The sequence below is a fragment of the Micropterus salmoides genome, unplaced genomic scaffold (genome assembly GCF_014851395.1).
Source record: "Micropterus salmoides isolate LMB-PRFRI ecotype aquatic unplaced genomic scaffold, ASM1485139v1 Ms_hic_scaffold_4, whole genome shotgun sequence".
In the NCBI taxonomy this organism is placed as follows: Eukaryota; Metazoa; Chordata; class Actinopteri; order Centrarchiformes; family Centrarchidae; genus Micropterus; species Micropterus salmoides.
The window spans coordinates 11,684,603-11,707,692 of NW_024043372.1; the positions used below are offsets into that span (position 1 = coordinate 11,684,603).

Genomic DNA, 23,090 nt, shown 5'->3' on the forward strand with positions numbered 1-23,090 from the left:
AGTCAGACAGTACTTAACTGTCTAAATTCTCACATAAATGGTTAGGGTATGTACAATTTTAATTTGAAAGTTAGTAACAGTTGGCAGAACCAGCAGATAAATATGGGTAGAAATAACTCTAAGGCAGTAAAGAGTAAAACAAATCCATATAATTAAAATAGGAGAGAGGGGGTAAGTTGTCACCCTGTTCATCACTCCTACGCTAGAGGAGTCAAATAGCCATTTTGTGTAAATTCTTGTTTAAAATGTTCAACTTCCTGTTCACATATTTTATGGCCACTTTAATTTGAGGTGAGCATAATTTTATTATTATTTTTGCTTCAAAAGTAAAAAATGTGCACCTCACGTTTTATGCAATACAACTTTGTTAGGTATGAATGTTCAAAATGATAAGTTTGTACAAAGTAGAGGAGACAATAATGTGTCTTTTAATACTCCAGCTGAAGAGCTATGTTAAGCTAACCTTGAGTTAGCCAACATTAGCACACATGTCAGTTTGGGGCAAGTTGTCTCAATGACTTTTGGGCAAGTCGTCACGTGACAACTTGACCCAGTACAAATAAACACATAGAAGATGCTCAAAAACATTGTGATATTGTGTAATACCTCAGAATTAAATGATAGTGGAAATAGAATATTATACACTGTAGGGACAAGAATCAATTGATGAAAATACGAAGTAGTGTGTATGTGTGTGTGGTATACGGTCTTATACTGTAGGCACGTAGTGTAGTAGACACAAACACACACACACACACACACACACACTTCATCATACAGTTATTAATTTAGTTGGGCACAAGGGCAGTAGACAAATAAGCCCATAATTAATTTGTAATTGCGAGGATGAATGTGTTGTTGAAGGAAGGAAGGAAGGAAGATTATTAGAAATTATCAACAGAAGACAGAGAATGGCAGTACACCACCTAACATAATGTTAAAGGCAGTCAGGCAGGTGAAGTTGAAGAACAAATCGATCAGAAGTACCGCAACAGATTTTGACATCAGCTCCTGACCTCTCAATTGGCCTCATCTATGTGGAGCCATTTTCAAACAGTATTCCAAAGGAGATGTGGTTCAAGTGCTTGAAATGCAACAAATGGGCCCACGATGCTTGCATCTCAAGCCAGGTAATTTATGTGTGCCAGACATGTGACTCTGAATATACTTCTGATTAGTCAGATACAGATGTACACCACACAAAAATGCACATGAGTTGCATCTGTTTTGTTAAGAATTTAAACATTTAAGCAAGTTATCTGCAGCAGTCCAGTCAGTTACTATAGATCTATTTGCACTCCAGAGAACAATTTTCAAGTTCAAAGTGTATTTGTAATAATGAAATTATTATTCTCTAGGCTTGATTGTTTTTACTTGGTTTGAATTATAAATTAAAACATTCAGAATTAAGTAGTTGTGTTCTTATTGTTTGATAAACCAATGTGACAATTTACCCTATACAGTGTGACAACTTAGCTGTCAATGGGGCAAATTGTCACAGTTCACACTCTCTATTCAACAACCTACAACTCCTTAATGAGACAAGATATTAAGATTTAATGAAAACAAAATATGTGCCCAAGACTTCCTTCTTTCATTTGGTATGACATTTGTACCATTGTTGTGTAGCCAGATGCCCCGTAAATATTAAACAGTGTGAAAAGTGTGACAACATACCCCACTCTCCCCTTATACCATCACCCCAGAATGGTTCTTAAATTAATAGTAATTCATATTAATAACACGGATGAACGCCATATTTGACACACCGGGACAGACTTTTTAGGTCAGTTCGTTAATTTAATGTTCTCTCTCAATGTGGAGCTGTGTGAGATAGTTATTAGCTATACCTGTACCAGGTGGGATACGTACCAGATGTGCTTAAAATAAGTTAGGACATTCTGTCTAGTGCTGTGGAAAAGAAACTGGACTACCATACATGAGAAATATAGGTTGTCTATTAACCTAGTTCAGGCAACCAGTAACGTTAAAACTGTGTCAAATCATGGTCGCTGTTTTTTTTTCCACACGTGGTGGCTTTTTTTTTTTTTCACACTGAGAAATCCACTTGTCATACAGCGGCTCTCATTTACAGTGTAATTTGGGGTTGTTGTTGAGTTGTTTTTAGAAACGTTTGCGAGACTACGACAGATGATTTCCGGGGTAGCGGTGTAGCAGAGTGGGTTGTGAACTATCTTGACAGTGAAGCGCAGTCTCTGGTTGTTGCAGCTGAGGCTCACTCGCTGCCCTCGGTCAGAAAGCAGAGAGGAGTCACGGCAGTGGCGGCGGACCAATCTGACAGCAGGGTAAGAGCATAATGTCCTCGGACTGTAAAATATACTCACATATGCCTTTAAGTAAACCACCAAACGTTTAGTTAGGTAAAGTCATCTTGTCGAGGAGTAACACAACATCACACGTGCTCAGTTTACGCTTGAGTTGTTTGGGGTTGTTGACATGAAACTTAATGTTTTCCAAACGAAATGTTCCAGTAAACTAATAATAAGTCTGTGATTAACGTTATATATTCGTATACAACTACAGCGTATGTAATGTTGGCTATATACGGGACCTTGCATGAAGTTCATTGACTTGTTCCATTAGGGGCTTATGGTTTTGTTGCTAGACATTAAATTGTCCTTAGAAGATGTGGTGGCACTGTTTTCCTGGCTTCCTCTAACTTATTTTACTTCTTCCTTTGACAAACTTACACTTAGTAAGAATTTTGACTCCCAATCTGAGCTTCACATGTAAGTTACTCCGAGCACTTTTAGTAAGTCATATACACAACATCAAACTGCCACAAAATGGCATTATTTTAGCCTCTATGCTGAATAAATCCACCAGCTGCAACCAAAACCACATCTTACCAAAATGAGTGTGAAGCCACAACAGTTGCGTGTTTGTTTTGCTTGACTTCATGGTCTCAGTGGCATCAAATTAATATTTACTTTCTCTGTCTAAATGTTATCTTGGATTGTTGTGTGCTCATTTATCTTATGGGGATCTTGGTGGGGAGAATGTAAGCAACTACATGAAAGATCATCATTCAAAAATAATCTTTAACCAAACACTAACTTTCAAACATAAACCAACTCAGAAGATCATTGGCAAATGTAAAATGTAAATGAGCGTTTTAATAAAGTAAACTGTCATGCTTGGCAACACAAAACACACATCAGTTTAAAGGGTGAAGACAAATATGTCACATACACTGGGAGCAATCAAAGTAGAAAACATCTTTTGGGTATAGGCCAGTAAGCCTGTTTATTGCCAAAATATGGATTGCATCACTTAAAAGTCAGTTGGGCAAGACATGAAACCTCTTGTTACGACAGGCAGATATTTTGTGCCTTCATACTCTGTGTCATTGCTTTTTACATTTAATTGAGGACTAGTTCTGCTTTATCTTGTGTTTTTTTTAACTCATGAAGCAGTTAAAATGCCAGAATCCGGCACTACAAATTCAAACCAATAAATGTGTTGGCTGTGCATGCATGAAATACGAGAGACTCTTATCCCTAATCAGTGATTAAACTGTGTGATTGATTGGTTTCATAATGTTACACGGCACTGAATGTGCTATACTCTGGGAGCATGGTTTACTCTGCAGTTATTCATTACCTAGGTGTGAGCGTGACTGTGCTGCGGGGTGCTATACCAACAGCAGGAACAGATAATCTCCTGTTATCTGTTTGTGCCTCGGCTGAAAATCTCATTGTAAGCAAGCTTCCATGTGCCACTCCTTTAATCCTGACCTTATGTTGAAAAAAGTCAAACTAGGAGCTTCTTAAATCACACTTGAGAGACGAAAATATCTTACAATCTACAGGTATTATTTAGTCATAAATATTTATGTAATGTAAATATACCACATGATGGCATGTTCTACAGTACTGTGCGCTTGCCTAGTGGGGCTGATTGAACCCAAAGTTTTTGCCACTTACAGTAGATGAAGTACATGATGGTGACACAAGACCTGACTGGGTGATATTTGATCATTGCACATACGTCAGAGAACCTGAAACGTGCACAGAAGAATCCCTTAAGAGTCCTCTGGCAACCAGGAATCTGAAGAATTTCAGATCTGCAGCCTGCATATTAATAACCATGTGACAGAAAATACAAGCTCCTTATTTGTTTGCATTTATTTTTTTTCAAAGCAAACAGAGCGCATGAACGGCTAAAAATAAACCAAAAGTGTTAAGATTCTTGTAAATGTCCCTCAGCTTAGTTTAACAATCCTACTCCAGAGCAGGGAAAAGCCGATTGTCCGGATTTGTTTTGTAAACACTTCATAATCAGGGTGTTTTCTTCGAAGGAAACATCTCTGTGCTGTGAAAGGAAAGAAATGTCGAGTCCTGTCCTGATGTCAGAGGTCAAGAGTTGAAGCCAGAGACAACTCTGTCTTATCTGTACCCTTCAGGCTGAAACACAGAGGAGTGAACACATAAGAGAAAAGTGTTAGAGCTGAAGTGGCTGGTGGCTGGATTTATGAATGTCTGCATGTTGAGTCATCATCCCAATCTGTTTGTTGCATCTAGTATGTGAACATATAGTTAACTTACATACACAAGCACATACTGTACATGGCACAGGGTCAGGACCTTGCGTGCAGGTCAAGGGGGGGCCACTACATGGCAGTCAGTGTCGCTGCAGTAAACAACCTAATACATAATACAGTTGCAGCGAGTGCAACCAGTTTTCCTTCAGGTGAGATAACGTCAAATAGAATGTAAGTGTTTGTGCTTTGCTTGCTTAATCTTGTTGTAGTAAGAAGTGTGGTCGTGTTTACATTTTGGATTGTGGTATTTCTGGAATGTTTTCCCCAACCTCAGTGATCTCCTTTTGGATTTGCAAGGTAGAGGGTTTAACTGATTGCTTTAAGCCTGAAGAGGAAGTTTAGATTTGCTGTAGTAGCTGTCTGTGGGTAGTCTCTATGTGAGATAAGTTATCAGTCAAAGCTGAAAAGCAGAAGTTTGATTTCAACAGGTCAAGTTACTTGTCATACAGAGTAGATTGTCACTTGCGCATAGTTTTTAATTAGTGTCTCTCTGTGGTCTGAAACCACACCAGACCTAGCATCTGACTGGCTTACCATGGTGGTTGACTGAACGCCTTTCTTCAGATGCAAAGTGTGTTTACTGTCAGCTTACATGCCTGTAAATCACCTTTAGCCTCCTCCCTTCCACTAATGTCTTGTCAGCTTCTTTCTTTCTTTCACAAATTCTTGTCCCGTTCTCATTTTTCTGTCAAACACTAGTCACTGTCAAACTAACGTGGCACCCAATCCCAAACACAAACATGGTCCAGTTATTCTTGGAGGAATGCCCCTGCGCTACAAATAATCATCTGGTTTCCAGGATCAGTGACAAATTACTGACGCATATTTGTGGTTTACAGCCTCACTCAAGGGCCGTGGCTTCACGTCCCTTACAAGAATTGTGGGATTCTGACCCCTCGTACTATCAGCTTTTCTTTGGGAGGATCTTCATGCCCTGTGGGACACAATGGGAGATTTGAACTGACCAGAATTGACCTTGACCACAGACTATTATTTTGAGACCGGCATCGCTTTGTTTTTCTCAAATGGCTCCCAGTTGCAACTTAGCGTGACTTCCACTAAGTTAGGGGCATCAACAGGAACTCCTCAGTAAGTTACAGTTTTTACAGATGTTATTCGCTACAGCTTTCACTGTCTTACTGTTGCAGCAAGTTGTAGCAAGTTAAATGTTTATGAAATTCTTAGTTTCAGGATTGTGCAGATCACTATATACGGGCAGTCATCGCATCAGGTATTAAACTTTATAGGCATATTTCCTTAGGCTGATATTAGTCATCAAAAATCATTAACAGGAAAGGGAAGGCATGGATGTCACTAAGCAGGGATTCGGCTCAGGGGGATCAATCTGTGTGGTAACATGTGCAAGCACATCTGCACAGACTCCAATGCCAGGAAAGTGTTCAAAAACACTGAATGTGTGCTGAGGAATGTGTGTGCGTGAGAGAGGGAGAGAGAGACCAGTGGAAACCGCTATTTGTTGCTCCGCATTGTGACAGAAGCAGACCACATGATCAAATCAGGGATATATATTTTTTTGGCATGTAATAGTTAGGTAAAATTCAGTTTTAGTAATTCACTAAGCATTCTTTGTTTTGTTAAATGGAACAGCTTTCATGAATTGTTGGTTAAATATTGATGGAGAGCAGATGCGTGTGTGTAGAGAGAGGAAAAAGTCAAACATCAATATCCCCATTAGGCCCTTTTTGCTTTCAGCTATAGGTCATTTGAAGCCATTTATATTATTGGAAGTGTCCTAAAAACAATCGGTGGCCTCTTACTCCCACCCCACTGTCTGTCTCTCTGCATCTCTCATCACTTTAGTCCTCCATCTTTTGTCCCAACAGTCCTTTTATAAGCCGATAATGTGACTTGGCTGGCTGGGTGCTGGGTTTACCAGAGTTTAAAACACACCATCACAGGAAGGGTTTGGACATTTAATTGACTTTATTTGTTGTTGTTGTTATAGAGTTCAGATGAAGCCGAGCTTCCCTCCTACCCTTGTTACTGGGTTGATTTGCGGCATCTCGTCTGATAGAAAACAAGATTTAACAGGAATCTGTGCTCTCGGTTTGCCTGGAATTTGCTGGAATGCTTGTGGCAGGAACATGGCTTTTTTATCTGTGGCATGTTTACATGAAACAAGCAGAAAATAAAATAAAGCATGGATCTGCGACTGGTTTGCTTCTGGGTTATGTTTACAAGAAAATCAGTCTTGATCAAGTAAACAGATACATTTAGTCACAGTCAGGTTACTCCCAGTAGATGTTTACACAGGAGGATGCAAGCCAGAGCATGAAGGTAAATGTCCAGAAGGACGCTGAGATTATACTGAGATCAATACAGGCAACATTCAGATGTACTTTTAGAGCCTGGCACATGTTAATCATATTTTTACTTTGCTAAAATATAGGAATCTTTCTTTTCAGAGTTATCTCTGCAGTGTATTTCATTGTGTTGAGCAATCACTATGGAACAAGCTGACAGACAGCTGAGATTAATGGTTGCCCAGTGCTGACACTGTAGTGTAAGAAAATCAGATGTAAACATGCTTCTGTAGTGCCTCGTGGTTCAGCTACCGGGCCATTGTTTACTATTGTTACATTGGATTTGTTTGACATTTGATTTTGTATTCATCAGCTGATCATACAGTAAAAAAGGTCTATTTTACCTATGGACAAAAACATTCATAACAAATAAATAACACTGACTCAAATAACTTTTAGGAACCCTCTCAAGGGTCAAAAGCTAAAATGCAAATAGTTTATAGCCAATAAAAAATATCTACTGAACTCTTTACAGCCTCATTAAGGAGAGTTGGACACAACCAAACTATCCCCATAACAACACACAAGGATGTGTCGCAACCAAGCGTGGTAGCTCATTTCACTTGTAAAGACCAGAACATTTGATATGTTGACTGATAAACCTGTCAGTTCATTTTTGATCAGTTCAGTTTTGCCTAACTGTCAGTGTGAATGCACTTAAAATAGCAAGTGTTTTTAATGCAGCTAAAACACATCTTGCTACATTATGAAATTAAATAATATGTTAGCCTAATCCACTAATCATTTAACCACATTTACAACTAAAATTTACACAAAAAAAAAGTGAAGCACAATTTAAGCATTTTATAATGTATAACAGTGCCTCCATCTGCATTTGCGATATTATGCTACAAAGTCAGATTATTTTACATTAATTAACATTTAGAGTGTAAAACTTGGGACTGACATCATTGTTTTTTTTTAGGTATTTTAAAATATGTTTACCAGACATCTCAATAAAATAAGGAATGTGTACTGAACACTGTCAGCCCTGCATATTATTTGTTGGAATTTTTCATCGTAAATAATTTTAAAAGATTTAGTCCTTTATCCGTGTGACTGTCATATTTAGTACAGCTTGCTCACTGTATGTAAAGTATGTTAGCAGTTTAGTTGTTAACATGTTGATTTTTTTTTACATCACTTTAGTGAGGAGTAAACTATTGCAATGTTTGTATCCTGTGTTAGTGGGGCTGTGGGTGAGGGGTTAAACTGGAGAGGAACGGACTGATGCCTATCAGGTAACCGTTACCATGGGCAGCAACTACAAGCATGTAGTGGGAGGAGTGTATTTTGTCTGGGCCCCTCCCCCGAGTGACACTGGGTGTAAACTACAACTGTGAGGGTCCCTGCCCAAATCTAAGTAAAACCACATTGGGGAATGCACTCACACACACACACACACACACACACACACACACAATCACTTCCACACACTCAGCTAAGTTGCTCAAGTCAGTCCTCCTTCCTGTTTTACGCTAGTTCCGTCTTCTCTCATGCTGTGTTTGCGTAGACTGGGCTGAGGAGGAAGTCCAGAAAAAACATTGCCTTGGAACAGGCACGAAACTGTGAAAGAGGAAGAGCGGACCCACAAGGAGATCTTACAAGGACTTTCAGGAGAAGGTTTTTTTTATCTGCCAGATGCCTTGAACGCGGTGAGAGGTGTTGTTGGGGCTGAAGGGGTCAGAAAAGTGCTTTTGAAAGGAGAGGAGTGACACACAAGTCAACTCTGTGTTTGAAAGGAAGAGCTCTAACCAGACAAACCAGATTCCTCCTGATGGATTTTAGAGGGAAACCCTACCCTGACGCCTCAAAGACTGCTGAGGAATAGACGTAACACACAGACACTCTCACACTAATGAGTGGGAGAGGAGAGGGGCTAGGAGAAACATGGAAGCACTGAGAGAGTCTTTTCTGCATTTGACTTTTCAGATGTCAACGTATAAGAGAGCCACGTTGGATGAGGAGGACCTGGTGGACTCTACCAGTGATGACATCTACCAATCATCCCCTATGCAGGTAAACATGCAAACACCTGCGCTAATAATAAACAAATGGGTTACTGCCAGTGCGGTATTATTACACTGTACATCGAAAAAAATGTATAGGCCTTTTAGGTTTTTTACGACATATGGAAATAACAATGTTGTCATGTAAAAATCCTTTTCAGAAAAACCTGAACTTCAAAAAAAAGGATGAACATCCAATAAGTTGTGCTTTTTTGAAAAGTTTGAACTGGGGCATGAGGTCATAATTCAGTTAAACTCATGAGGAACCAGTTAAAGTAAAAATGTGAAAATCATTTTGGATAAACATGCGTTATCCCAATCTGATAATGGTGTTTGTTGAAACATTGTATGTTAGATACTACTTGGTTTAATGTCTGTCCGTAACTTGTGGGATGTTGACTAATGCTTTTGATATTATAATAATAAGTCTCATCTTTTCTTGTTAAAATACAACATGTCTGGCCTGAATTACAAAAAGCCTTCATAATATGTTACAGAGGCCATTCTGCTAAACAGATGCTTCATACTACATTGTGTGAGGCTTGAAATATGGGAAGACACATAATGAATGTAATATATTTGGTTTACTGCTAATATACATACAGTAATTAAATCATGCTATAACAGCGAATCCAACTCTCTTGCCAGCAGATGTAGACTTGTTGACACAGAAACACAATTAACTATTTAAAACAAACAACAAAAGAAAGTTTCTAAACTAACGTGAAGAAGAAGACATACTTTATTAATAATATTCAGTGTTTTTAATACACACAAATCTGGAATACACACATGGAGAGATGTCAGAGTGAGAGGGATGAGCATATAGTCTGAAATATTGGCCTCTCCAGGTAACAGTCCACACTCCATATCTCTGTTCCGAGCTGGACTCAAACCGGCGACCCTCCGGTTTCTAACCAAATCCTTACACCCTGTATGTAATTGTCGAAGTTAGGAGTTATCTGACTATAAGACATCACACGCACACCAGACACACTGATTAAATTATTTAAATCTTATGTCCTTGGAAACAGTTCTGTTTATGAGCATATAGTCTGAAATATTGGCTGATAAACCAAAAATTGCAAATATTTCCAGAATGGGTAAATAATATTTGGGCGGAATCCCCGTGTTAAACAACATACTGTACTCATCTGAACACACAGACTGCTTTAGACTATCCTGTTGTTGTGTACTTCACCCTAGAGTTTTTTCCCCCTAATTTATATGTGCAGCCAGTTTTTGGCATTGCCCTATGTTTGCTGTACTCACAGTACGGTTTTCTGTCATCCTGTTACTGTTACATGGTTTTAAAAAATAGCACTGCAAAATGGTTTGCTCTGGGCGCTTTGGATAATGTTTATTCATGGTTTAAGTGGAGCTAAGATCCTTCAGTGCAGCCATTCCTCACATACTTTATTTAACCGGGAGTGTACCTGAAGACCTCAAACAGAGGGCTTGAATTAAAGATTTTGACATAATTTTGCAGTGGTTTTCAGGGTAATAAAATGCGGTTTCTAGAGACTGTGATAAACTAGAAATTGAAAGTGCACAAGCTTTGGCAGTGGATCTCTTAATTACACTCAGACACAGTTTTGGTACAAACCAACCAATAAGCTGAGCTCCTGGGATTAAGGAACCACTGTGGCTTTGGCATGATTTGGTCACATAAAGTTTGACTGTTGAACTCTCATCTGAGCTAATAGAAGTAAATCAGATCCTTTTATATACACTTCAGGGGTAATTGACTTCCACAGGATATACTTGAGGTCCAAGATCTGGCATTTATTTACAGTGGGGATACTCAGAGACTGGACCAGAGTGCTAAATGTGCCCTGGGAAAGTGAGTGGCCCTTGGAATCATTCCTATAGGAAATAAATTGCCTTGGCAGTCTTAGCTAAAGTTTCACTTCAGTAGAAAAACTGCAGGCGCAGGGTGTGCTGCTGGTTTAAGATCTACTGCATCAATCATTGTAACTCTTTGGATTTGGACTTCCCACAACATTTACAGGTGGACCACAAAAGCAGCAGATATGGTTCAACAGGTTTATTGTGTCTTTTCCCAATCTGGAGCAAAAGGAAAATATCCTTTTATGAGTGCATGTTAATCTAGAAGCGAGGGAACAATAGAAGAATGCTTAAACTTGTCTGTGTTAGAGGGAAAGTGCCGTAATAGAGAAGCCATTGTGCTTTGAAGCCAAACCTGTCATCAAATCCCAGAGAAGCTGTTTGACTATAGACAACATTTTCCACACTGTATTAGTTCAACATAGTAACCCGAGTGTGTGTTTTTAAAGCTGATTTTATGTCTTCTAACCTTTTTAAACCTCTTCAAAAGCATCTCATTTGACTTAGTGGATTAAATGAAGCACTCAAAGGTTTTACTGTGTGTCTGTTGGTGTGTGTAGGTGACTCTTCTGCACGGCCGTGGTCCCACATGTTGGCTAGACAAGACACAGAGGGAGAGGAGGCTACTGATTTTACTGTGCGTCGTGTCTCTGGGCCTGTTCATATCTCTCATCACAACTGGGGTCTTCTACAAACAGAGTAAGTTCAAGGTCTATTCAAAGTGAATGCTATGGTGAAATATGCAGAAAAGAAACATCTGTGGCTTGTGTAAAGTAGCCTGACCAGAGGACATCGGATGAAAACATTTTTTTAATCATTTTTTAATATATTGTCAAATCAAAAACAAAGCAACCTGAAAACACACACACACACACACACACACACGCACACACACACACGCACACACACAAAAAGAGGCTTAAATGAATAGTTAGGCATTTAGGGAAATACACCTAATTTCCTTTATTTGCAAAGAGTTGGATAAGAAGACCATTACATTTGAAACAGCCAGCAGGTAGTTAGCTAGTCTTTATGCTAAACTTTGCTTTTTTAGAGCTAGGCTATCAAAGATAATTGTGTATGACATAGAAACATTAAAATGTCCAGGTTAGAAAAAGATCTGTAAACCCCCAGAGGCTGTTAAGTAACTTTTCTACGCTGATTGTGCGTGTATATCTTTGTCTGTCTATCCAACTGTAAAACTACATAGCTCTGCTATTTAATACAGTGAGTGTGTTTTTTTTTAAAACAAAGCCACACCTTTAGCTAAGCTGCCTAAAAACAACCCTAAATCTCTCCCTTGAGGTTGTTCATTATGGAAAAAGGGCTTGTGGATTTACTATCACATCCAGGCGGCGTCTCATCTGTGTTGGTTTCCTCAAATTTACCATGGGAAACGTAATGCTACTTCCTCCCATTCAGAACCACATGTCAGATCACACTTTGAAATAATAAAAGGAACAAGGATGAATTCTCCTCAGGGTATTAACCTCACCACTGTCCATAACTTCAGCTCCGTCTCTGTTTCATACCCTATATGGATAGGTGGTGAAAGTCTTTACTGTAAGTCTCGTGTTAGAAGTGAGTTGTCCCCTGGAGTTGTGCCGTGCAATAACTTACACAAACACTTACACTTCACTAAACATGTCCTTTCGTTTTCTAAAGCACTTCCTGTGAAACAACCTTTATGTTTAGGCTTTAATAAGTCACATAAAGTGGCCAAAGCTTCTGTGCTCCATCTCTAATCATTTCTACTTCACAATATTCTAGAGAACACGAGTCAAAAAAATAACCATTCTAAGGAAAAAGTAATTTTCGAAGTCACAGTTAGCTAGTAGCACCGGCCAAAGAGCAATGACATTTATCTACTAGCCATTTAATAAGTGACTGACTTCTCTGAGTCATCAGATGATAAAGTCATCCAAGATCCTGAATCTTGGTCTACCTATCTAGTCAACCTTTTAATGAGACAATTACATAATCAGTTGGTAACAGTTGACACGTAACATTGCCTCCTATGATGACGAGATCATCAATCGCCACGTTACAGCTAATTATTTATAAAGGATTTTTACAAAGAGAAATATTCCCTCCAGGTTGTGTGTCTTGGCTGTTAATCTCCTTGTGAAATAATATTTTCCAGATGGTCTGAAGACCCACATTGATATTATCCATTGAGGAACCTTAAAAATGTTTTTTCTACCAGGAGAAACGGTTACTCGCATTTCAAGGCTGTTAAAGCAGAGTTTAAAAGCAAACTATCTATGAATTAAATGTGTTCTTTTATAAAAATCTTTTCTCCTGCAGCTCACCCGGGCTTGTGCCTAACAGAGCCATGCATTACTGTGGCCAGTGCGGTCATGGGAGCCCTGGACCGATCCGTAGACCCCTGCCATGACTTTTACAACTTTGCCTGTGGGGGCTGGATGAAGAACAACCCCCTCCCTGAGGGCAAATCCCGCTGGGGACCTTTCAGCAACCTCTGGGAGCACAACATGCTTGTAATGAAGCATTTATTAGGTAGAGGTTTTTGTTTGAGTGCATTTAATTTCCCTCCGCTGCTTCCACCCCAGGCAAGGGTGTAGTGTGTCTGTTTTACAGCTCATTTTCGAGAGCTGGAGAAACTGGCTGGTTTTTCATCTTATTTATTACTTTCATTGGGCAGAAAACACAACGATGAAAGGTCTGAGTAAGGCTGAGGAAAAGGCCCAGCGATATTATCAGGCCTGCATGAATGAGGCCAAGATTGAGGAATTAGGAGCCAAGCCACTGCAGGAGCTAATCAGCCAGGTATGCTTATTTCCTTTATCAAAAGAACCAATCTCCTTGCATCAAGCAGTCTCTTAAGTGTCTGCCTAAACGCTGCCTATTTCAGATAGGAGGATGGGCCCTGACCGGATCATGGGACAAGGACAACTTCCAGGAAGTTTTGCGTATGGTGTCAGCCAACTATCGCACCTCGCCTTTCTTCACCGTGTTTGTCAGCACTGACTCCAAAAACTCTAACAGTAACATCATCCAGGTGAGAGTGCCAGAGATGTATAGCCAGGCCATTTTATAGGCTTCATCTGGTTGAACAATTATACAGTATGAATGTAGCTAAAATCATATATTTACATCTCAGAAAGCGCTACTTTAATGTAACCTTCACATCCTAATAAACTTACATTCACATTTAAATTCTAACAATAAATTACCTCCAACACCAACAGCTTTTATAGGCTTCCCTAAGGGGACAGATTTTATCTCAGCTGATGTTCTGGGGACAGTCCACTCATTATCACAGTGGTTTTGGTCTCACACTGACAATTTGACAAGTCCTTTGTAGAGTGTCATGCGACTGTAACAGATAGTATCTTTGGCGAGCCTCTGCTCTTAGCCTGCATACTGGCAACACAGGAATGAAAATAAAAGGTTGTTTGTGAGTGTTGAAATGGAGGGTGAGCTGGAAGTTATAGGATGTTTCTCTTGACTTCAGGTGGATCAGTCCAGCCTGGGACTACCTTCACGGGATTACTACCTCAACAGAACAGCAAATGAAAAGGTACCGTTTACAGCATTACACTGGTGGCACAGTGGTTAAAGTTTGTACAAAGTTGGAATGTAAAAGTAAAAGATATTAAAGCTAAAGCCAGGTCATCAAATTAATATCTGGATCTTTTTGTTATGAGAGCAAATACATTACTTTGAATTCAGTTTTGAAAATACCCAAAGCTCAAGGCTCATTGCAGATGCTTGCAAATAAACTCAAGAAATATTAAAATAATTATTTCAGCTTCAGGGGCGAATAGTAGCTTGTGTTTGCATAGTTTAGGATTACATTCCTAATTGAATTTGATCACACATACACACACCGCTTGTCTTGCAAACCCCTCCCCCTCACCGTGCTGCCTCCTTGGACTTTGCAGTATTTGACCGCATACCTCAACTTCCTGACGGAGTTAGGGGTTCTCCTAGGTGGCTCAAAGCAGATGTCTCAGACGCTGATGGAGGAGATTGTGGACTTTGAAACCGCCCTGGCCAACATCACAGTCCCTCAGGATGAGAGACGGGATGAGGAGCTCATCTACCATAAGATGGAGGCCAAGGATCTGACAGTAAGTGTCTCCTGGTTTGATCTGCCAAATGAAACAACAACAGTACTTAAGATCATCATTTCAAATCATGACTGCTGCTGCAATGATCCAAAGAAAGAGAAAAGCTATATTATGGGTAAATATAAATCTTCAGGATGTGGGATTGTAAAGAAACAATACATATTTGTGATCAGGCATTTCTCAAAAACATGTTTCAGTGTTTGTTTAATTGTGTGTGTTTTATTTGTCTTTACAGACTCTGGTTCCTGCAGTGGACTGGATGCCATACCTCACAGAAGTGTTTGCTCCGGTGCCACTCAATGACTCAGAGCCAGTGGTTGTTTATGCCAAAGAATACCTCCAGAAAGTTTCTGACCTCATTACAAAAACAAATAAAAGGTCAGACATCCCCACCCCATAATATAGAAGAATAATAGAAGTCCTCCTACTGAAAGGCACAATGGTAAAACATTCAAGCGGCATGGTAGAGGGAAACAAAACAATGGATTTGATATCTCCTTTTCAGCCTACTGAACAACTACATGATAATGAAGGTGGTGAGGAAGATGGTGTCCATTTTGGACCAAAGGTTCCAGAATGCAGAGCAGCGCTTCCTTGAGGTCATGTATGGAACAAAGAAGGTGAGAGGTTCAATGCAGGCATGACAGCATGACACAGATAGCTTTAAACACAATGGGGGAAAAACTGCAATGTAATGTACATGTTTTACCTGCTGGCAGATTCTCATCCAGATAATGTATTTAGTTATTAATATTAGCATGTTTATGAACTGAATACTAGTAAGTTGTTGCTGTTTTTATCATTGTCTTACTGCCTTTTGACTTAAACAAGCAGTGAAAAGTTTATTTGAATAGTTACCAGACTTAGAGAAACTAGTAGAATCCTATGAGCTTGAGGGTATGTGGGCTTATTAGAAGTCTAGTATATATAGGCAGAGGAAATGGTCCAAAGACACAGCTGGGTTTAGAGAGTTTCCATTTGACCTCATGTTTGACAAAGAATCTGCCGAGGATTCATTTACTGAATGCAGTTAAATAGAAATTCGCATCAACAGAGAAACAGTATTTTGACTTTACAAGAACAGTATTAGTAGCCAATGCTTTAAACCTGATTTCTTAAACTTCATGTAAATGAGAAACCTGGTTTTCTTAAGTGAGGTAAGAGGTTAAAAAGAGAAATCTGCCTAATGTTGCTACATTTCTGCTGTAGAAACCTGATTTCTTGGCCCACATGTGCAACTGGGTTTCTAACACAGTGTTTAAGTTTGCACGTGTGCATGACAAAGACCCGCACGTATCGCTGGGGCAGCAGTATAGTAGAATGAAGGGAAACATCATTACATGTAGCTGTGTCCCAAAAAATATCACATCTAAATTGATACTGAAATAAACCAGTCTGAATAAGATGGTTTCCACAACTGAAATGTAGGCCTTTTATAAAATGTAGACACTTGTGTGCAGTAAGGAAAACCTGTGATTATACTCTGCATATCCTGTCCTCTCTAGTTGCTTAAAAATGCTTCAACCAAGGGGTCCGTTAACCCAAATTACATTAAAAAACAACACTTTTCTCACTTCCTCACTTATCTAGCCATGCAGATTGTTTTGGCATTTCATGCCCACATTTTGAGATTGACCTCTGAGATTTTGGCCGACCCAGAACAATTGAAGTGAATGGAATTTCATTTGTGGTGTTCAAGACAATTCAACAATGGCATGACTTTCCAGGAACTGCGGCCTGGTTATCCTTGATAATCCACAGACCTCACAGTGAACAATTCTTATCGGAACTACTTTCTACCAAAGAAATAGTTCTGTTGAAAAGGCTTCTCGGTGAGGTTTGTGGATTATTCAGAATGACTGGGACAGTGTTTCTGGACAGAGACGCTGTGTATCACAAACAAAATTCAATCAGCTTCATTGTATCGGGTCGGAAGCAGAAATCCCAGAGACGGATAATCAAACCAAAACAATATGCATTGCTAGGTGCCAGTAAGCTACAGATAATGAGAAAGCTTTTTGCAGACTGGGTGAAGGGGGCCTTTAATTAGACACATAGTTGAAGATATTCAGACTTTAATACATATTCTCCCTAGGTGTACATTAAATTGACTTTGCAGCAAGCTGTACTTCCTTCTCATTGAGTAATTGTTTGACTGTGAGGGCTCCAGTGACATGAGCCCTTATCTGGTCAAGGTCCTATTCCCTCTGCCTTGTTTTCAGCTGGGGTCAAGCTGTAATAACAAACCCCAAACCTCCTGTGTGTGCCTCTCTGTCTATCTGTTTTATGTGGGAGTGCAGCTGTGTCTCTTTTTGTTCTAGAGATATTCAGTATCCTTTAGGGTCTTGAAAAAGCCTCTAAATCAACGTTATGCGTGAGTTGCAAGTTACTTTTATTGTATACACAGAGAGAAGGACCCTGAAAACTCAAAATGAACAGTTTCTGAGTTGCCTCTGGCCCCCGGGAATGTTCCATCCTTGTTATAGTGAAAAACAAAATGTATGTAATCCATGTGAGCTGCTTGGCTGTCACATAACTCTAAAACAAAGTCTCCTAATATGACTAGTTCTATGTGGCCTGTATACTCACACATAGGCGTTGCTATCTAGACAGCTCAAGGTGAAAAATGATACCAGTATCTGTTCCCTGTTCTCGCACATCGAAGCACACACACATTCTCTTTATGTGACAAGCAAGTACTCAGTAAGATCTACAGAAATAACTTTCTGAGTACTGTTACAATACTGAAGCTTTAGCTGTGAAGTCAAAATTTATTCAAAATAAATTTTTTTCTTCTGTGCCCATGTCCACAGGTTTAACTTACAACTGGTCGTTTGCTAAGAAGGCTCCTCATTTCATTCCTTTTACCTGATAATAACTTTGCCATATTGGGACTGTTTTTACCTGCTGTCAGTAAATCATCTGATTGAGTGTGAGATTTACATGCTAAAGTTAAGATGTAAAATCATTGATTTAAGAAAGATGGAGACACAGCTGTTGACCATAGATGTTAATTTGCATTTGTATATTGTTTGTTTATGTCTTGTCAATATAAGTAGGAACAGTGATGAACAAAATGCAAATGGTAATTGTTGACATAAAATACCACATCAAAGGCTATTCTAGGTTTGTGTAAATGACACTCAAAGCAATGTTTGAAAATAGTTCAGCACCAAATGAAGCTGCCTTGTTCCACCACTGCCTTCGCTTGTTTACATTGCTTCAGTTTTCAGTGTAAATAGTCAGAAAGACTGCATGTGGGGTGTACTGGTTATGCCATTTTATCTTAAAACAACCCAGCACACTGTCCTATAGAGAGAACAATGTGTATCTTGGCCCAAAGAGAGATAACTGCTCAGTGTTGCCTCAAAATGCTGAGCTCAGAGGTCATAAGAAGATCACAACCATTTTCTCTCATTTTCTATTTGTGTTGGTTTTCTTTGGTAGATGAATTTCTACACTATTGCTCCTCTGGAGTTCTTAGCTTTCTACTTCATTGGATTTAAATTTGGTGAGGGGGGAAAAAAAGGAAATATTAATACATTTCATGCCGTTTTAGTTATATTTCATGTTTTATGTATTGTATGCTATATATATATATACCAAAAGAAACAATTTAATAATGCTAATATAGTTTTGTATAGATATTATTAAGATATTATTAATGGCAAAAAGAATTTATCCACTGGCAGGAAAACAACCACTTCACATTTAGGGAGAAAGTGATATACATGCTTATCCTGTTCATGTGTCATGGGGGGTTGGCACCTATCCCAGCATGCATTGGGCAAGAAGCAGGAACAGATTGGCCAAGTTGCAGCTCTGTCACAGGGCTTCGCAGGAGAAATAGCAGGCTATTAGTAGACTGCTCTGTCTTAGTAAAAACACTCTCACTATCTTGCCTTCATTTCCCAACTGTTCCACTTTCACTACAGTTCTCTCCACCTACACATGTAGCCCACCCATGTTCTGTGGAGTTAGTCATGTTCATTCTGGGAAATGTAGGAAGTGACTAATTGAATCGGATGCATGACTTGAATATAAATGTAACATGCTGAAGGGGAAAAAAAACTAACTGTGTAAGAGAATGTGAGGATGTATTTTTCCTTAACATGTCTTGCTGTGTTAATTTGATGTTGCAGAGCTGCACTCCACGCTGGAAGCTGTGTGTCAGTGACACAGACAGCGCCCTGGGCTTTGCTCTTGGAGCCATGTTTGTCAAAGCCACCTTTGCTGAGGACAGCAAAGCCATTGTGAGCGCTTCAAAGTCCTTCCCTCACAATAGCAGCTCCTACTCTGTGAGATGATGTGCTTCTGATTCTTCTGCTCCCCCTTTTGTGCTTCAGGCTGAAGATATGGTTGCAGAAATTAAGTGGGCGTTTGAGGATAGCCTGAAGTATGTCAGCTGGATGGATGAGGACACAAAAAAAGCAGCAAAAGAAAAGGTGGGAGAGAGACATTGTGTGGTTCTTTCTCATTAAGTTATCCTACTGCTGCTTTAAGGTGACATTAATATCTGTAAATTAGTTCTATTGAGCTGCTTTGTGTGTTGAAGTGGCGGAGAAATACAGCACTGCCACCTTGTGTGAAAATATGTCTTTTACAGTTTTTTATTCTTATTTGTCACAGGCAGATGCGATATACAACATGGTTGGATATCCAGAGTTCATCATGAATGCCACAAAGGTGGACAAAGTGTTCAATGATGTAGGTAAATTTGGAACTGTAATATATTTTATGTCCTAATCACAATTTTAGTTATCACACGATGTCTCTTTTTGCCTCACTAAAACACTGAACTGAACATTTTGCTATCACTTCTTTTTTAGTTTGAGGTGGTGTCAGAACTTTACTTCCAAAATGTCATGCAGTACTACAACTTCTCAGCCAGAGTGACTGCGGACCAGCTGAGGAAAATACCCAACAGAAACCAGTGAGTTGCTCCCTGTAACCTTCAATCCCCACCGCCCCCGCTTGCCAGAGAGGAGGTTGCACGCTCTGATGGGGACACATTCCCATTATACTAACTCAGCAAAATACTGCTGCCATCCACAAATGTTCCCAGGCAACCAACTTCTCCCCCTGCTGAACTGATCCTTGTCTCTAATTAGGCAATGGGGGAGGGGATAGATCAGGGTTCCCATGCCTTCCGAACTGATCTGCAGTCAGCCTGGCAAAGCAGAATGGACAGAATCGATATTCTGTATTTGCTGTGACCTTGTTGTCAGCCTCACACGGTCACTCTGTTTTGCGTGTTTTTTCAGGTGGAGCATGACCCCTCCAACTGTGAATGCATATTACAACCCTACCAAGAATGAGATGGTTCTGCCAGCGGGAATTCTTCAGGCTCCGTTCTACAGTCGTTCCTGGCCTAAGTAGGTCTAAGTACATTTCACTTAAAGTTTACTAAATCATGTTGGATGGATTTTAAAAGAATAGAATCGCAAGATAAAATGTTCCTTTATTAATTCCCCATAGTGGAAATGGAAGTTGGAATCAGCAGCACAGAGGAATGTAAAAAGAAGAACAAACTACAATAAAAGTAGAATTGATTATAATTATATACAATCAAATACAATAATAATTATGTACAGTCAAAGAGAGTCTGTCATTAGAGACGGGAGACGGTGGGTGTTGTGTCATTGTGAAATCTGATGGCAGATGAGACAAATGAGCCTTCGAAGCGTTTGAGGCGCAGTGCTAGATTATTCTGTGGCTGAAAGTGCTCCCGAACTGCCCCAGCTCAGCATAGAGAAGATGCGAGAGGTTGTCCATGATGGCTTTCAGCTTCCCTTTCATCCTGCTTTTAGTCACTGTCTCTACACTGTCCAGTTCCATCCCACCACCAACCTGGCCTAACTCACCAGCTTGCCCAGTTTGTTGGTGCCACATGTCCCGATGCCACCTCCCCAAGCACAAGGCAAAGAAGATGACACTGGCCTCTACAGACTGGTAGGAGATCTGTAGCAGCATGGTGCAAACGTTGAAGGGGTCTGAGTCTCCTCAGGAAGAACAGCCTGCTCTGTCCTTTCCTGTCGAGGGCCTTGGTGTTGTCCGTCCAGTCCAGTTTTTGTTAAGTTGCACCCCATAGAGTAGGTGTCTACCATCTCTACCCCCTCCCCCTTATCACGATTTGGGTGCTGTGTCGGAAGCCCACCACCAGCTCCTTAGTTTTTCCTGGGTTGAGCAAGAGGAGGTTGCTCTCCCAATGAAGTTCACGATTAGGTCTCTCTACTCCTCCCTGTCATCTGTAATACAGCCGACAATGGAGGAGTCACCTGAGAACTTCTTGGGGTAGTTGGTTCCGAAGTCAAAGCAAAAGAACAAGTTTGTTGTCCACAAGAGTGAATAATTGTATTTAGTTAACACAACCATAAAAGCAGCATGGAATATGGAAGATGGTCTTAAATTGCAGCTTCTAACTGTTTAGCTAAACTCAAGAGTCCTTTGATGTGCTGCCTTATAATAACACGGAATTGCTGTTTTGTTTCACTTCAACTATTGGCAGGAATGCTTGCCCCAATATGTTGACTATTTCTTTAACAAACTTGTGGGCCATACAAAATTCGTTATCAGGGGTTATAATGGTGGAATTTTTAAAATGTTTTTCAGAGCTCTTAACTTTGGTGGAATTGGCGTAGTCATGGGACATGAACTGACTCATGCTTTTGATGACCAGGGTTGGTATAAGGTTTTCCATTTTAAACAGTTTACATTTCAGAGGATGACAAATAACATCATCCTCCTGATACTAAATGTTTTGATTAAAACTGACTTCTGAATCCTGATGTGGTGGTGGAAACAGTAATATTTCTCACTTTTATTTAAAGGGAGGGAATATGACAAGGACGGAAACCTGCGTCCCTGGTGGAAGAACTCTTCTGTGGAGGCCTTCAAGAAGCAAACCCAGTGCATGGTGGAGCAGTATGGAAATTACAGCATCAACAAGGAGCCTCTGAATGGAAGACACACCCTGGGAGAGAACATCGCTGACAACGGTGGACTCAAGGCTGCCTACAAGGTGTGATATCAGAGTGGAAGCATAAATAACCTTGAATATTTTCTGTATGTAGACGTAGACAAACAATTTAATTCAAGAGAGCATTAAAATTATTACGGAAAGTTCAGACCATGTTTCCTATGCCAACCATGTCAGATTGCATGTTTACAGACATAAATCCCCTGCATTAGTTTATTTGTCAAGGCTGTGGAGAGTCACATCGATTTATCTGTATTAGAAAAAGCAGGTTGTCTAGTTTACAGTGAAGCCTGGAAATGCAACAGGTGGTTATGAGTGGCCTTCTCAGCCTCTGGTTGCTTCTTTTCATGCGCACATTCTTTCCATGAAATGAAAGATCATAGGCTATGAAGCAGATAAGCAAATCATATGGAAGTAAAAGCAGCCTGCATTAAGTGGTACATGTTAACCAGAGATAGATCTTCTGTTTTCCCTTGGTCTATATCACTCTATACTTTTACATGAGCAAAACAGTAGATGTAACATTAACAACATAATTGTTTGTTGCTTTTAAAGGCTTATGTGGACTGGATCAAAAAGAATGGCGAGGAGGCCACACTGCCAGCACTGGGAATGACTAACCATCAGCTGTTTTTTGTAGGATTTGCCCAGGTTTGTATCACTCATCTTACACATTCTTTCTCCTGACTCAATCATACTGTCTACATATTAATACTACTGCTGCTTTTACCATACTTCTTAAAAGTTCCCCTCAAGACATGTTTACAGACATAGGAAAAATTCTGCTTGAATCATGATTTGTGTTTTCCACAAATATGTGCCTTGTAAAATGACATCTATGTCCTCTCCCTTTTTGAAAAATCGATTATCTATGAATATGCAATTATTTTTCATTTCCAATGTTTAAGTGCTGGTTTAACTGAAAAAAATGATGAATATGACAAAATGAATTCCTCATTTATCCTTTTTATTATTTCAGGTATGGTGCTCTGTAAGGACACCTGAAAGTTCACACGAGGGCGTAATCACAGATCCTCACAGTCCGTCAAGATTTAGAGTCATTGGCACCATCTCTAACTCACATGAATTCTCAAAGCACTTTGGCTGCAAAGCGGATGATCCCATGAACCCTAAACATAAGTGTGAGCTTTGGTGATGCTTAATTGCACAGTGCTGTTTATCAGCAAGGAGTGAAATGGACGTTGGGGAAATAAGTTTGCGATACAGACAAAGTCTCTCTGGACAGGGAACGCAAGAACCATTGAATCT

At 39.8% G+C, this 23,090-nt stretch overlaps 1 protein-coding gene across 1 annotated transcript; it reads left to right on the plus strand.

The window, feature by feature from the left end:
* Positions 1-8,778: 8,778 nt before the first annotated feature.
* ece1 (endothelin converting enzyme 1) lies at positions 8,779-22,977 on the plus strand. The gene is made up of 18 exons (XM_038695868.1): positions 8,779-8,907; positions 11,306-11,444; positions 13,053-13,265; positions 13,411-13,535; positions 13,621-13,767; positions 14,224-14,289; positions 14,654-14,842; positions 15,078-15,220; positions 15,348-15,462; positions 18,985-19,095; positions 19,189-19,287; positions 19,472-19,549; positions 19,672-19,775; positions 20,107-20,217; positions 21,455-21,522; positions 21,673-21,863; positions 22,377-22,472; positions 22,801-22,977. Exons 1-18 carry the CDS (start codon positions 8,779-8,781, stop codon positions 22,975-22,977), a joined length of 2,301 nt encoding a protein of 766 aa, XP_038551796.1.
* The last annotated feature ends 113 nt before the right edge of the window (positions 22,978-23,090 follow it).

Excerpts from the sequence above, each read along its gene's own strand:
- ece1 (XM_038695868.1), top strand. The coding sequence starts at position 8,779 with ATGGAAGCACTGAGAGAGTCTTTTCTGCATTTGACTTTTCAGATGTCA. Across the intron at positions 13,266-13,410 it reads TGTAATGAAGCATTTATTAG|AAAACACAACGATGAAAGGT; the intron begins GTAGAGGTTTTT and ends TTCATTGGGCAG. Across the intron at positions 19,550-19,671 it reads TGGACAAAGTGTTCAATGAT|TTTGAGGTGGTGTCAGAACT; the intron begins GTAGGTAAATTT and ends CTTCTTTTTTAG.